The sequence below is a fragment of the Uloborus diversus genome, unplaced genomic scaffold (assembly GCF_026930045.1).
Source record: "Uloborus diversus isolate 005 unplaced genomic scaffold, Udiv.v.3.1 scaffold_267, whole genome shotgun sequence".
Taxonomy (NCBI): domain Eukaryota; kingdom Metazoa; phylum Arthropoda; class Arachnida; order Araneae; family Uloboridae; genus Uloborus; species Uloborus diversus.
This window is the reverse complement of record NW_026558425.1, coordinates 46586-62718: the sequence shown is the minus strand read 5'-3', so window position 1 is coordinate 62718 and position 16133 is coordinate 46586. Positions and strand designations below refer to the sequence as shown.

The following is a 16133-nucleotide window of genomic DNA, read 5'->3' as shown; positions in this document are numbered from 1 at the left end:
TAACAGAGCTACACGCCTGGTATGGTGTCGGCGTTATCGTATCTGGAGAATCGAATGGCACTGGGTATTGCTCACGGATGAGTCTCGTTTCTGTCTGGAGAGAAATGACGGCCGTAGACAGATATGGCGGCGACTCATAGAACGCTACGACCAGCCTATTTTACCGAGTGTCACACCGGTCCTGACCCTGGCGTCATAGTTTGGGGTGGAATAATGTTTGATTGTAGGACGTATCCCTGGTACATTTTGATGGAAGTTTGATAGCGAACTGCTCCGTCGCACAACTTGTGGAGCCTGTTGTTTCTCTTGTTTCAGGTAACATCCAGCACTGTATTATAGCAAGTAAATACCAGGCTGCATGTCGCACTGCGAATTCGTAACAGTCTAACTGGATTTAACATCCTTTCTTGATCCACAGCCTCTCCATATCTGAATTCCATTGAGGACCTGTGAGATTTCATTGAACGTAACATAAAATCAGGACCCCTGGCGCAAACCCTTTATGATCTGTACACAGCAGTGGCTGCGGCTTGGCTTGGATGACCTCAAGAAACCATCAATTGAACTAATTGGTAGAATGTCTCGCCGGTTTGACTTCTGCCCGAGCGGGGCGGGGGGGGGGGCACTTTAGATACTGAATAAATTGGTTAATTTTTAATCACGTTTGCCTTTTCTTTAATGATTTGCATATTCACCTCACCACTGTCGTTCCTGCAATTTTCATAGAAAATACTACTTAAGACAATTTCGCATCCACGAGTGCTGTCATTTAAAATGTTATCTCCTTGTAATACGGAAGCAGCTGGTAATTTTTACCCACCAACTACACTTTATTTTAAATCGCCATTACGCTGTCAGTTTTAGTCCTTTTCCTGTCTACTTTTTTGCTCCTAACTTCAGAGTGCCTAATTGTCATAATATGTGATATCTTAAGACTTTATATATTTGATTTTAAATTTTTTATAAAAACATATTTATTGCATGAAACAGCATACATTACGGTATGTCATAGTTGTTTTCTTTTTTGAATATTTACTTGCGCAATTAGGATGCACTGTATTTGACCCCTAGAAATTCATTTTTAATATTTTTTTTTTTTTTTTGAAAAATATTTAGGTTTAGCTACCGGGAAACGAGCTACAAATTTTGAAAAAAAGGCAAAAAATGATCAATTTCCAAACATTTTTTACGAAAATAAAATGTTTAAAATTCTTGTTTTGCTAATATTCAAATGCTTCCTTTTAAAACTCTGTACACATGTCTTTGTGATTAACTACATTCCTTTAAAGTTTTTAGTTCGTGAATAATCCGTACATTTTCGTGAAATTAACCAAAATTCGATTTTTTCACCTTTTCTTAAACATTACAGTATATCGTTAGAAAAAGTCCCGCAATACTTGTTTCTCAATAAATGTGCTCTACGAATAATCTTTCCTGATGAAACCGATGACCGGTCAATTGACACCACTGTCTTCGATTGATCCACCAGAACGGTACACCAGAGGAAAAATCTGCAAATGCAAAACCGGCTGAGCAATGCGCAGTTGGATTGTATGCCTAGTTAAAAGACAGAGGCGTAGATATTAGGCCTTCAACTAATTGGCAGTGATACAACTAATGATATGTCCGGCTTGAAGGGTGGCATGCTGCATTTTGTCAAAAAACTTCTCAATCGCAGACTTTTCAGATCTTTCTGCTGGCTTCACATCAATGAGCTCCTATTACGTCATATAGTCGCAAAGTATGACGGACCAAGTTGTTCAGAAAAGGGCTGGAGTGGTGCTATTGGTAAACTATTTTCTCAGGTTGAAGTTCTTGAGAAAAAACTAAATATGAGCCAATTCCGTTTTTGGAGCTCCTTGTTAAAATCAATTAAAATGTTCTTAGCTAAATGAGCACTGAGAGTCAAGTAGCATGGAGTATATCTTCATGCAATTGAAAAAGGCGAGCTGGAAACAGAAGTAGCAGCTCTTAAATGTGGCCAACTCTCCCACAGCAGATGGCTGACATGTGCTATGTGGAGCTTGCTGCTCCATATGAGAAAACATAATATTGGAAATAAAGATACGGAAATCTTAAAGCTCCTTGGGTAGCTCAACATGGGTAGCTCAAGTTTGCTTCCCAATGTTTTACAAGATTAAGGTCAAACATGAGATCAAGTATGAACCCTCACATCTAATACAGTTATTTAGACTTTGGCAGAAGCAAGATGAGAGAATTAAAGAAGCTTCTGAACTCTATATAAAAAATGGATCATGGTGGGCTCATCCTGAGAATATGCTCATTGTTCTTTTCTGCTCTCATGACACAAACAAAAGAGCTTTTGCAGTTCACAAATTGATGTCAATTAGGGTAGGAAATGAGTAAGGATGTACATAAGTACGTAGAGTTCCGCAGTCGATAAATCTTGATGCTTGCAATCTTACTGAACTGATTGACTGGGACGCAGAGATCCTCACTGAACCAATTTTCACAGCAAATTTATCTTTGGAACAGCTTAAAGCATTGAATGTTCTCAACTGAACCTTCGTCTATGTTCAATACACACTCAAAGTTGCGAGAGAGCGGTGAAATTAGTGACCAAGGCAACAGAATCAGTACAGTGAAACCTGTGTAAGTTGATCACTTACGGTGACTAGTTTAGTGGTCAACTTAAACAGGTGTTCAACTTACAAAGGTTGATTTATATGATAAGGGTTAATTCCGTACCTGAAAAAAGCGGTCAACATAGACAGGTGGTCAACTTCACAGGTTTTATTGTATGTGGTTTGGCCAAGAGAGATGGATTCCTGCGAAAGCACTTGCGTAATCGAGAAGCAATGCCTCCTTTGAGAACAAAGAAAGAGTTCCTAAAAGTGTTCGAAATTTGATGGAAACATAACTGTATCAGTGGCTGATTGCAGTACTGTGTTTTGGCATCTGAATGAAGGTTGACATACGGTACGTAAACTTTTCCATGTATTCAAATTGTCGTAATTATTTGGTATCTCACTTCTTGCAGTAGATTAAGTATGTTTTGTTTCACATATACCGTACTTTTCACTTATTAAATAAATGAGTTAATTGATGATAAATGTCTATAGCCTTTGAATAAAAGGTCACAAGCATATATTTAACACGAGCATCATCGAGCATTTTTAATTATCAGAAAAGAATATCTAATGTGCAAGTACATTAGATCCCAAATGTGCAAATCGATACTGAAAAAAAAAAAAAAAACTAATGCAGGACATACTCTACGTGCATGATGCACATTAATTGGGAGATAAATATTGTGGTACTTTTTCAAACGGGATACTGAAATGTACAAGAAAAGCTGTAAAAATTGAGTTTTGTTTAACTTTACTAAAATGTACGGCTCATTCGCGAACTATAAACTTTAAAGTAATGTAGTTTTAATATTTTTCAAAAATAATATTAGAAATTAATTTCTAGGGGGCAATTACAATGCATCCTAATTGCGCAAGTCAATATTCAAAAAAAAAAGAAAAAAAAAAGATATACCCTAGCATACATATAATTACTTGCATGATTTACATTTTTTTTCCTGATGGGAGTTACGTGCATGACTCTAACAGTTTAGAAACTAGGTATTGGCCCATAGTAAATGGGGCTACCCTGTATGTATATATGAGTGTTTGATTAATTGTTTCATTTTTAAAAATCATTTTAGCCATATAGTTATGGCAAAATGTAAAGTATTTAAAAAAAAATGTTCAAGCATGTCATGTGGCATTGCAGCATGGTGTTTGGGGAGCGGGGGCAACTCTTTTGTTTGAGCTCTGTTGTTTGCTATATGAAAAAAAAATGCTAAAAATGTTCGTCAAGAACCTACAAAATTATATAATTTTCTCACATATTAACGTATTTGGTGTGTAAAATAAAATGGTAATTAGTCTATTTTCTTTATTTCTTCATCAAATGCTTTCCTAATTTGTTCATTTTTTTTGCGAGGAAACGATAAGGTAATTATCACCTAATTGGAAAGGAAAAATAATGTTTTTTTTTTTTTTTCAAGTATCGGTAATACCTATTTAAAAAGAGATGTTCTAAATAAAGTTAATGAATTTCTTTTTTGTACATTAATTTGTAAATTACCTATACTTTGAAGAAAGCAATCAGTTATTACTATGCAGAGAAATAAGAGTAACTTTAATTTTCTCACTCATGAGTTTTTTTTTACATTTTTTTTCCAAAATTTCTATTTGAAGAATTTGATGCACATGTTAAAAAATAACTTCTTGAGTTGATTGCACATTTGAGAAAGAAAAATAAAATCAAACAAGCAAAAAAGTGAGAAAAATAATATTTTTCGCAACAAGAAGCAGGTTTATCAAACTGAATGTTTAGCTGGGCAATTAACTTCATGTTTTTTTTTCTTTTTGGGTACATTGAGCTATCTATATAAATTGAGTGGGGAAAATCAGACAACTTTTTTTTTTTTCACTTTTACGAAAGGAATTCGTCAGACGACGCTCTTTTTACATAGGTTTTTAATTTAATAAAAGCACTTCTCAAACTCTTTATTACTTTTAAGGAATGAAGATTGAAAATAAGTAAAAATAAATAGCGAAATAACAATATATTTAATCAATAAGTTAAATTCATCAGACTCGCTGTTAAACGAGGTAGTTACTTCACATTTTTTTCACACAATTTCATAAGTTATTTAACATTTCAAGGAAAGAAAAATGTAACAAAAATATACGAGCAAATTCAAGCAAATGTACCCAGCGGGCTGTAGTTGGGCACCAGTGTAAAAGGGGAAGTAAATTTTATCACTGTTATTTAGAGTTCAGAACGAATAATAACATTTTCAAAATCTTGTTTCCTGAATAAGTTCTGTATAACTACGTCAAAAAGATTAATGGAGCGAAGAACTGTCAGTAAGATTTTGGAACAAATAACTTAAATAATTAAAAAGTAATGCTTAGAAACGCTAAATGGAAAGTCAATTTTGTTAGTGACATTGGGGCTTTGGAACAAATAACAACGAATATTCCAGTTGAAAAACGTTTATAGTATGCTTCATATAACCTTCTGGTACTCGTTGAACTACATAACTTAATTATTTTATAAGATACTAGTGGTACCCGCACAGCTTTGCCCGTAGTAAAAAATTAAAAGGTCTTTTGGTTCGCCTGTATATTTACAAATAATGTATGGTGAATTTTCTCGCCAGTTGGCTTGTACCCATGTTACGGTTCCACGTTATGATAATTTCGTAACTTACTCGTCCATCTTATGATATTTTTGTTCTTAAAATTGGATTGGAAAAAGAACCACATCGAATTTTCGAAAAATCGCTTCGAGGTGCACACCCCCATGGTACAAACTAACTTCGTGCCAAATTTCATAAAAATCGGCCGAACGGCCTAGGCGCTATGCGCGCCACAGAGATCCTGACAGACAGAGATCCGGACAGACAGAGGGACATTCAGCTTTATTATAAGAAAAGAAGATACGCCGCGCTTTAAAAAATGCAAACAAACAATAATGAACCATTGAGAAAATAGGTTTTGACCAAATACTTGATTTTAGCAACCCTGATTTCTCTTGTTTTTAAACGGTTTTTGGTTCTTTCAGAGGCAAATGCCAATAATCATAAGGTGAACTACACAATACAAGATTATTTTCCCTTTCTTATTTATAATACCAATAGTAGGGAAACGGCACCAGTCACTGACATGCTTGGGTCGTTCTCAGAAAAAGCAGGATTTTTGCTGCTGATTTTTAAAAACATAAAATTTCTCCTAATAAGTTAAATACTTAAGATTAAGTTAGATGCATCCTAAAGTAATAATGCTATTATAGTGATAATAATGCTATTATTTGCTTCAGATCAAGCGAGCAAATATTTAAAGTTTTTAAAATTACTTGGTTAGTGCCACATCCATGGACAAATTCTGTCCACAGATGTGATGTCCACGGATGTGATAAAAACAGCCATTTTCTACATTTAAGAACATGTGCTTTTGAAGTTATGACTTGAAACTTGAAAAACAAATATTTTACATTTAATATTATCAATTCATTGAATCCCTAGTATTATCTTCCCTAGTTATTTTAAATATGTATGAGTCACAGATGTGATGAGTTGATCTTTACTTTTTATAAATCAAGGACGAAAAACTTGAAATAAAGTCACAGAAATCTCAAAGCAAGCTTCTGTTTCTGTCTCACTAAACAAAATGGCTTCTTGAGAGTTGGTCCTTCAACCAATACAGTTTGGTGCTTGGAAGAATTTATTGGCACTTTCTTTTCTGTCAACAGATTTGACTATTTCTCTGGTTACAAGCATTAAACTTGCAATTAAATAAATATCAAAATTAAGTTTAACTTTACTTTTTTGAGAAGTTTGTACTAAGTGTGTACTTTATCCAAAATATAGCCTAAATAGCTAGGTTCTTGTTTGGTGCAAGAAAAATAAAATATGGAAACAAAAAAAGATAAGTGGTTACAGTCCACGGATGTGATAAATCACTTCTGTGGCCAAAATTTAAGCAATAAATAAAATATTTTTTTTTTCTCTTTTAGCTACTTCAAAATATTCCATCAGTTCTATTAAAGTGTTTCATTCACTTGAATTATTTTCTAAACTTTTATTCTTCATGATAAAAACCAGAATCACAAATTCCTGATTTTTCTGAGAATGACCCGCTTAAGACATCACTGTCAGGTTAATTCAATTTTCTAAAACTTTTCATGATTTTCGACTTTTTAAACAACTTTTCTCTCATACTACCTTATCTCATCTAACGTTTGACTGCTTTTGGATCCTCTAAATTAGTTTATTCTATTTTTATTTGCTCAATTTGAAAAAAAAAGTCTGACCTCCCAGTAACAGACACCGAAAAATCTGATGAAAATCAGACATCAATTTGATGATACACAGTAACAGACAGGATGAGGAAAGGATGAGTAATAGACAAAATTAATTTTTTCTCTTCAAAATGTGCAAAAGTTCTATATTTTTAGAACTAAAGTCTTACTAAATTAAAATGAACATGAAGCACCAGCTAACCTCGTGGTGGCTGCTCATGAACTTTCACTATTGCCTTGTAAATACCAACCTTGTAAATTCACTCTGATAACACTAGATGTCTGTACCGTATTCATCGGTCGCAGCAACATCAGTTTTACCCGCCTAAAAGGTTTATTATTAAAATCCAAACTTATGACTGTCTCTTACTGGACCCTTAACTCTTACTGGTGACCTTAGCCTCAAGTGGATTTCAGAAGTGTTATTTAACTTGGAATGAATAACAACGTTTCTTGATACAAGAAGAGCGATTTTACGATTATTATTACTTAGTAGTTCAAGTTCTGAATAACAATACAAAAGATAAAGGATATCTTATAAATCGTTCAGACTTTCGAACAAATACGGGCAATGTGTCTTCTTCTTCATTCTTCATACGGGCATCATGAAGAATGTTCATTCAATTACTGTAACTGGAAAAAACATTTCTAAATAAAAACGCAAAAGTAAAAATAGATTTACACATGGCCAATGTTTACAAGATTCTCGTTACTTAAATTGTCTCTGATGGACAACGCAGAAGGTGAAGTACATTTTGAAAATGTGATTCATGTTTCAAAACATCAAGACGTTCATTCGAATAAAACATGGAACTGAAAGCAGTCAGAAAGTTTGTCATGTTTTTCCTGAACAACTTTGTAACAAAAATTATAGTTCCTTTTAAAGGAAAAAGTAGAAAGAAAGTAAAAAAGATAGAAAGAAAAAGCTATAAGTGTATTGAAACAACAATGTCGAGCCAAAAACTTTGTTTGAGGACAAAAAGAATTTTGTTTGCAAGAATTTTTTTTTATTATTCGGAACACAATCTCTTCCGTTTCATTTGGGAGCAGAAAAAGGTAATGAGAAAAATAGCCGACGTTGAATCTAACAAAGAAAAAAGAAATTCACTTTTTCCCCGGCTCTTGCGAGTCAGACCACAATAAGAAAAATTAACGGAAAGCTATCCAGACAAAACGCAGAGTATTTAATCGTTATACGCCCACAAGGAAGATTAATGTTATGTGTTTGATAGTTATCAGTTTTATCGGATGTTTTTTCTGAGAGTGAGTTAATTAATTGTTGTCAACTTATGCCAATATAAAAAAGGAAATTTTTGCATCTTCGTCCCTTTTTACACTTTAATGTAAGAGTTTCATACCACTGGATTTTATTTCATTTTTACGATAAGATGACTCATGATTTATCAGTTTTGCAAAAAAGTAGAATTATGTTGGAAATTAACAAGAGAAGTTTGTTCATGGTTGTCGATTCTTGTTTTTTTTTTTTTTTTTTTTTTTTTTTTTGCGAAAGGAACATCATTTTAGAACAATATAAAAACTTGTCTTAACTAAAAATTTACCTTACGATTTTTGCATCATCTCCTTGTAAGTTTTCCTTACTATTCACTCTCTGTAACTAATGCTTTAACCCCTTCCGACCTGGCGTCAGTTATAACAGACATGAGCTTTTAAACAGCTGCTAATCATTTAATAATTGATTACATTACTTTTTTTTTGTAGTTGACGCTACATTCTACTTATTAGTATCTGTGAAAGGATTTTTCGTTTTGGGATTACCAACACAATCATATAGGGATTGGGAAATAGCAAGTGGCCCAATTTACAACCATGTATTCTCGTCCCAAAGGAGAGGCTTTTTTGTGATTTTTTAAAAAAATATGTAATTTTTATTAGGATTTTCAAATGCTTATATTATGTTTTATCATTGTTTGGAAAACATTTTCCAATGAAGTTTGCTTGATATTTCATCGTTTTTTATATGAAATATTAATTTCAAAAATATTAGTCTGGAATATTGGACATATTGTAATTCTTTTACTTTTTTGCCTACAAACTTGAAATCATATCTACAATATACCCTTTACCATAGTACACTGTGTACGAAATATAAACATGTTTGGTTAAGTATTTCATAATGCCGACTGAAGGGGTTGATAACTAAAGATGCGGCTGAATTGTCTCCCACTATCCCAACCAATCGGTGAATCATATCTGTGGTAGACACGTTGGACCCAGGGATGTAAAGTAATGTAATAACTGTAGATACTATTTAAGACAATTCTTATGCCACCAGGACTAAAAGAATTTCAAAACTGGAAAGAAGTATCATTCGGATGCAAACAGACACTTACAGGCATTGATGAATTCGTAGAAGCCTTCGAAAGCTTCCGGCGAGACGTGCTCCTCGTCGGTATAGAAGGCGATTACCAGCGTCCGGTACATGGATATCCGGTTCCGGGGTCTGTTCTTGCCGCAGTACCGACCACCGAACGGCGTTCGGATCAACTCCATGCTAGCGTCCTCGATCTCCGTGTAAAGGTCGATGTACTCGTGGTTGCATCTGAAAGCACATGATTTCTTTATACAGAAGCCAATGCTTCATATACATAGAGGACTGCGTGCAATGTGTCTTGCCTCCGGACACACACAGAAAAGAGTTAAAACACAAGAGAAGGAAATAACACCCAGGGCACCGGCGGGAATCGAACCCACAACCTTCTGCCTAAAAAACGAACCTTCTACCACAGAGCCACGGAGGAACCAATGTAAGCCATGGATTACGTGAATCAGCGTCTTGGTTTACTTGGAAACTAAAATGATTATCTCTGTTCACTGTGGAAGGTTTGTGAAAGAGATTCCAACCGGCAATTCAATTCTTCGGCTGAAATCTCTCGTAGAAGCTGGAGTACCGTGCTTCCAAGTAAACTGAGATTACATTCTTTGTTACCAAATTGACTAAGGACTGATTAACGCTGAGTTAAGTGACTCGGACAAAGTGAGGCTTGATTAGAGTTCCAAGAGATACATATTACTCTTTAAAGCAGCATTCCATAAAAACCATAAATGCTGCTCGTTAAATCTGTGTAACTGAAATTCCTGTCATCGTTATCGAGCTGTTCCATGGATAGATGAGAATGAAGGAAATTTCCTTCCTCTTCAGCCTCGTGTCCGTATTGAAGGGGTAAAGATGACTGGCAGAGCCATCTTTTAACGGTTAATCCAGTTATCGTAGGTTATACTAATGGTTGCTCACATATTCTGCGCCTCAGAGTCAAAAGGACGTAATTCACATTATGATAATTTCAGAGCAGAAGAGAAAAACTTTTTTCTGGCGCATGCCAAGAATGGGACGCGCGCTCTTTTAACAATGGTAAAAAATGCAAAGGATTTCTTTTTAAGAATTACTTTCACATGGCTCGATGGGGAATAGACTTCTACGTACAATGCACAAATAAACGGAAAATTGCAACTTTTGGACTTGCATCAATCTGGCTCTGAGGTACAGAATTGTTTCTTTACAAAGGATCATCGTTTGTTTAGGTTGTGGCAAAACCAAAGGACATCGTTGATGAGCCCTGAGCCGTGACTTCACTAAGTCTTCTTTTACTTCACTCTGTGTGCATCAGTGATTTGGTAAAAATACTGGTTATCTCTGTTCACTTGGAAGCTTTCTCAGATCTACCTCGTAAATAGAGATTCTTTGATACCAAGTTAACTACGGGTAGATTCATTTGAAGTGAAGTTAATTTGTAAGAGTGAATCACGCGACGTAAAGTGATTTGAACTGAGTGAAGAGAGATTAAGAAACTAGGAGCGACAATCCACTCTTTTCACTAAGCAAAACAATGAAACTTTTCTCCAAAAACTTACAAAATTTCAGGGAGAAGCTTTAATTTTGCCATATAGCACGGAAAGCAGGGGTATATTCTTCTCATGCTGGGAATTAAGAAATGTAAGATAGTAATTCATTAATTCATTATTCATGATTCATTTTCATTATTCATAATTTAATTAATTACCATGAAATTTTTTTGGAGAGGGGGGGGGGAGGTGCAAAATTGGTTCAGGATGTGGCTGTTTCTCGAATCATGAAAAATAACCCATGGAACAACAGGATGTGTCCCTAGGTACAATAGGATGTTTTAGCTCTGGAAAGTTTTTGAACTATTACTTTAAATGCCTTGCAATATTTTATTTTCAAACTTTCTGAATTTTAAAATCATATTGCAGAGAAATATGTTGGGTATTTTAATGTAACTTTTAAGTTTTAAATTCTATTTAAATAATTGACGTTAAAAATTAAAATATGAAAATGTCCCAAGATACAACACTCTCATCTATTCTAAGGGGAGTTGCCATCCATACATTGACTACTGAATATAAATGATACAAACAAACCGAGAAAAACGGAAGAAGGAAAACAAAAGTTACGATAAACTTGCATACTCCAGCCAAGTTGATTTTTTTTCCTGACCAAAGAAGGTTTTGATTGATTTCCATTAAAATATGTATCACTTTTATTCCCATCAGAGGCTAAGGAATGTTTTTTCTATAGGCCTAAAGAGGTATTTGTAAGGGCATCTAGAAAAACGTTCGGAAAAAGGTTTGATGTGGATTTAAGTGCATGAAAAAATGGACATGATCCACACATACTTCGCCTACTTTAAGAGCCTCTAAGTTTTAAAACATGTTTTTCAGATGGTATTGTTGCTTCAGATTGAAATAATAGTGAATAAACAAGCAAAAACTTTTTTAAAACTCACTGTTCATCAAATCTTTGTAAATAAATTAGTTAATTAATAAAAAATAATGCATGGAAAAATAAATAAAACCAATAAAAAATGAAATAAAACAAAAAAAATAAATGAATAAATAAATAATTGAAATAAAAATAATAAATAAATAAATGAAATAAAAATAATGAATAAATAAGAAAATAAATGAAATAAAAATAATGAATAAATAAGAAAATAAATGAAATAAAAATAATGAATAAATAAAAAAATAAAATTTTCAAAAATATGGGACAAATAAATAAAGAATAAAGAAATTGAAAACTATAAGATGAAAAAAGATTTATGTAAAAATTGATAAAAAATTGTTAAAAATCATTTTTATATGACCTCAGATTTCAACATAATATTGTTATATAGACGTTTATTAGCTTCTCTAGTTATTCTTAAGTAGCGTTACTTAAGAATAAACTGTATCTTTACAACGTTAAGTAAGAAGAGACTGTATCGTTACGACGTTACGCAAGAAGAAGTTGCATAGTTATGTACAACGTTGCATAAGAAGAAGCTGTATCATTACAAAAAATCTTTATGGAAGCCGAGTTTCATTGACATTTTCTTGTAAACGACAGCTTTTTGTTTTACAGTGTAAGAATAGTATTCTTGGCGAACGCGACATCCCCCTCCCCCCTTTAATAACCGCTGGTACAAAATGTATCCTGCGAAACTTTCTACTCATATTTGACTACCAACTCTTTAGAAGTTAGATTCAGTACTGTTATTTAGGCATCTTTGAACCATTTGGGTCAACTTTGCTACATTTCCTAGTTTTTTTTTTAATAATTTTTTTTGCGTGTATTTCACTTTTAAAAAATCCCAATCTACTTTTTGTTTATAAAATAAGTTTACACTTTTGTAAACTCCCTTAATTCTGAAATGACTGTATGGCAGATACTTTTTATTTCTAATATGAAACTGCTGAAATATCTCATCCAACGAGGTAATATTATGTGCAATATAGTAAAGAATAGAAATCTTACAATGCTATAAGATAAAATGGGGAATTTTGAAAACTTTAGTTTTTATTTATTTATTTATTTATTTTTCAGTTGAAACTTATTAAAATTACTTATTTTCCATTGCACTTCTCATGTGGTTCAAAGTTACCTGAAGTGGCAGAATAATTTTGAACCAGAACTCTGGTAACCAGAATAAAGCAGGTTAATTATTCACTTTAAATGGTTCATAAAAAGCTATTTCTTAATTTTGGAAAACTATGCAATTCTTTAGAAATGTTGCATAGGTTAACCAAAATTAAAAAAAAAATAAAAAAAATGGGTATATTGGCGTAAAGTGGAAGTTTTTCTTTAACTTTTAGCCAATAGAGGCATCTACACTTTTTAAATAGTAGTGTTACAGTTAAAAATAGGCAGTTATGGATCGAAGTTGCCCTGATTTATTGTACTCTGAGTATCCAAAAAATAGATAAAATGGGTTCCCAAATGCAAAAAAAAAAAAAAAAAAAAAAAAAAAAAAAAAAACATGGAATGGGGAAACTTACTCTGGAATAGCTCCATGGAGATTGAACGACATGAAGGTGACCTGAACTCTCTCGTTGTCGCTTGCGATGAACGTGTAGATGCATTGTCGGGAGTGGCCTTTGGGGATGGATAACTCGGGGGCGCTGAAGCTTCCGTTCTTCGGACCTTCCGGGTTGCTGACGAACATGCGATCACATTCTGAAAAAGACGTAGAAAAAAAATCGGCTATTAATCCAATTCTATTAAATTCCCCCCATTATCAAAGAAGCTTAAAAACAGTTAAAGAATTTCATTTGTCTAATTTGAGCAACAATGTCAAAGATTCAAATATTGAGTTTAAAACTGCTTTCCCGAACTTAAAAAGATTACCTATAACCTCTTCCCTTGTTAATTAAGTCCTTCCGTTAATTAGGACCGGAGATAGAAAATATTCATAGGGGGTATTTTTTTCACGCTTTCAAATGAAACTAAAATGACAGCGTGCCCGAGAGCAATTATACTCAAATTTGAAATTAAAAAGAAGAAAACATACCCATTGAAAATTTGATAAAATATGAACGTTTAAAGAAATTAATTTTCCACCGTGGGTTCATGAAGAATAGCAATTTATAACTTTTCATAACTTCATACTGTCCGACCATCGATTACATGGAAAGGCTAATATCCGGTTTATAGGCGGAAATGGACGTATCTATTAGCTTATAATGGTGTTAGTTGGTTTGTTTCAGATGTGCACTTTTGACTCTCTATTGTTTAGCCCCAGTTTTGTAATGAAAATATGCTCACAGCAATATTTTTTTTATCTACAGTATTTTCAATATACATTCCAACTACAAAAATTAAGTGATTTATTTATTCACAACGTAGTTTTAGCATACCATTTTGCTTTTACATTCCCGAACGAAATGAAAACATTTTATTTAAATTTTGCTGTTTGCATAGTAACTTTTTGTTTCCCTTCATTTTATTTTAGAGAAAGCAAAAAATGAATAAAGCACTAGTGACATTATAAAACGCGTGTATCAATATCCCATCTGTGTTTTCTCTTCTCCCCTGCTAGATTCATTCAGATGGAATCGTCTTTATTTGGCCGATTGCCAAATTACAAGCAATCCGTGGTTGAACAGTAGCCAAGTTACATACAATAGCGATTCCTATGTGCACTTGAGCACGAGAAAAAATATCTGTAACAAGTATGATGAAAGCCTCTAGTGTTGCATCTGTGTTTAGTTGATAAAACGTATCACTTGTTAATAGCCCCTTACCACCTATCTACTATTTTACAATACTATTCAACTCTTTTTATTTCTAATAAATAATTTGCTACATATAACTGGTTACAAAATTAAGAACGTATTAAATTGCTACATTTCACTCATGCGCAGTGCAATATATTACTTGTGCTTTTCAAATATTCAATATAGATTTTTTTTTAAATTTCAATTTAATTTTTCTCTGGCATACTGTCAAGTTTTCTGAAACTTTGGTGAAACTTCTTGGAAAGTTCTGCCTATTTTGAGCCAAAAATTTGCGATGGAAATACAGTGGCTCCCAAAAGTGTTCGTACACTTTGAAATTTTTTAGTAAAATCGAAAGAACGCAAAACTGAATTCGAATATGAAGTCCAATATTTTTTCACATCATTCCTATGTCATTCTAAATAAAACCCTGTAGTTTTTTCAAAATATTGACGGATCTTCTTTTTGAAATGGGTCAAAAAACGAAGAGACAGAGAAATAATACGCCACAAAAGTCTTCGTACACTCAAATATTTTCGAATAAATTCATGATTAAAATTTATCATATGTCGTTTTTTATTATTTTTGCATTGTGTTGACCCTTAAAAGTCATTTGGCTTTAATTTTTTTTTTGTTTATTTATTCCTTAATATTGTGCTTATTACTTTAAAATGGCTGCTATTCGTAAAAAACCACAAACACCATTCGAAATTTGAATTTTTTCCTCACATTAGCGGTTAATTGGTTTGAAAATTCTCTAAATTAGTTAATTTATTCCATTCTATAGTGAAGTGTTTGATAAAATGCTCGGAAGAAAATAATCGGACCGAAAACAAGTTTAGAAAAGGTCAACCGGCAAAGTTGACAAAGCGTGATCGGAGATTTACAGTTAAAAAAATTATGAAAAGTACACATTTGAGTGCTGTAAAAGTTTCTGCAGAGTTAAATGAAAATTTTTACATTTAATTTTCACCTAAAATTGTTCGCTAAGTTCTCTGATTAGCTGGATTACATGGGACCTCTTCACGCAGAAATTTTCTTGGTCGTGCGAAAAGCAGAAAGCTTACGCTTTTCGTCGCAAAACCAATGATAAATAAGCTCAAAACATTTTGGAATAACGTCTTACTTACACATGGAAATAAATTCATCATTTTTGGTTAAATTGTTGTATAGTTGTAAATAGAAGGAAAAATTAGAAACTTAAACTTAAGAACTTAGTAGGACCAGTTAATCAGGACGGTGAAGGTGTTCTTGTGTGAGGGTGCATATCACCATCAGGACTTGGTAGTTTGGAAATTTTTGATGAAATAATGAATCATGCTGTTCATTTATATATTTTAAAAAACAATTTTAAACTCTTAGCCAAAAATTTGGTTATCGGAAACAACTTTGTTTTTTATCAACATAACGGTAAGAAGCACCACAGTTTTCAACGTTTGCGTCTAGTGTCTCAAAAATTATCCTAAAGTTTAGAAAATACCCCTTCAATCTCCAGATTTAAACTTAATGTAATATATTTAGAGATATCTGGATGTTAGATTACGAAAATACGGCTTTGAAATGAAAATAGAGCTAGAAACAGTAAGACTCGAAGTGTGATTGAACACTTGCTCAGAAATTACGCAAAAAAAGAAAGAAAAAAAGAATGAAATCTATTCCCAGACGTTTAAAAGGTGTTGTTGATACTGCATGATATTCTACTAAATAATAACTTAATAAAGAATTATGTTATTCAATTATAAATAGATATTTTTTAAAGTGTACGAAGACTTTTGTGAGATAAAATTTGCGGCACTTTT

At 33.1% G+C, this 16133-nt stretch overlaps 1 protein-coding gene across 1 annotated transcript in view; it reads right to left on the bottom strand.

Annotated features, from left to right (window-relative positions):
• Positions 1-15637, bottom strand: part of LOC129233233 (cubilin-like) — a 49984-nt gene extending 34347 nt beyond the window's left edge. Inside the window, exons 1-3 of the mRNA XM_054867288.1 lie at positions 15616-15637; positions 13117-13294; positions 9174-9382 (exon numbers count right to left, since the gene is read on the bottom strand). Of these exons, the coding sequence (XP_054723263.1) occupies positions 9174-9382; positions 13117-13283 (376 nt within the window). The 5' untranslated portion in view covers positions 13284-13294; positions 15616-15637. The remainder of the gene's footprint in view (positions 1-9173; positions 9383-13116; positions 13295-15615) is intronic.
• Between the last annotated feature and the right edge of the window lie 496 nt (positions 15638-16133).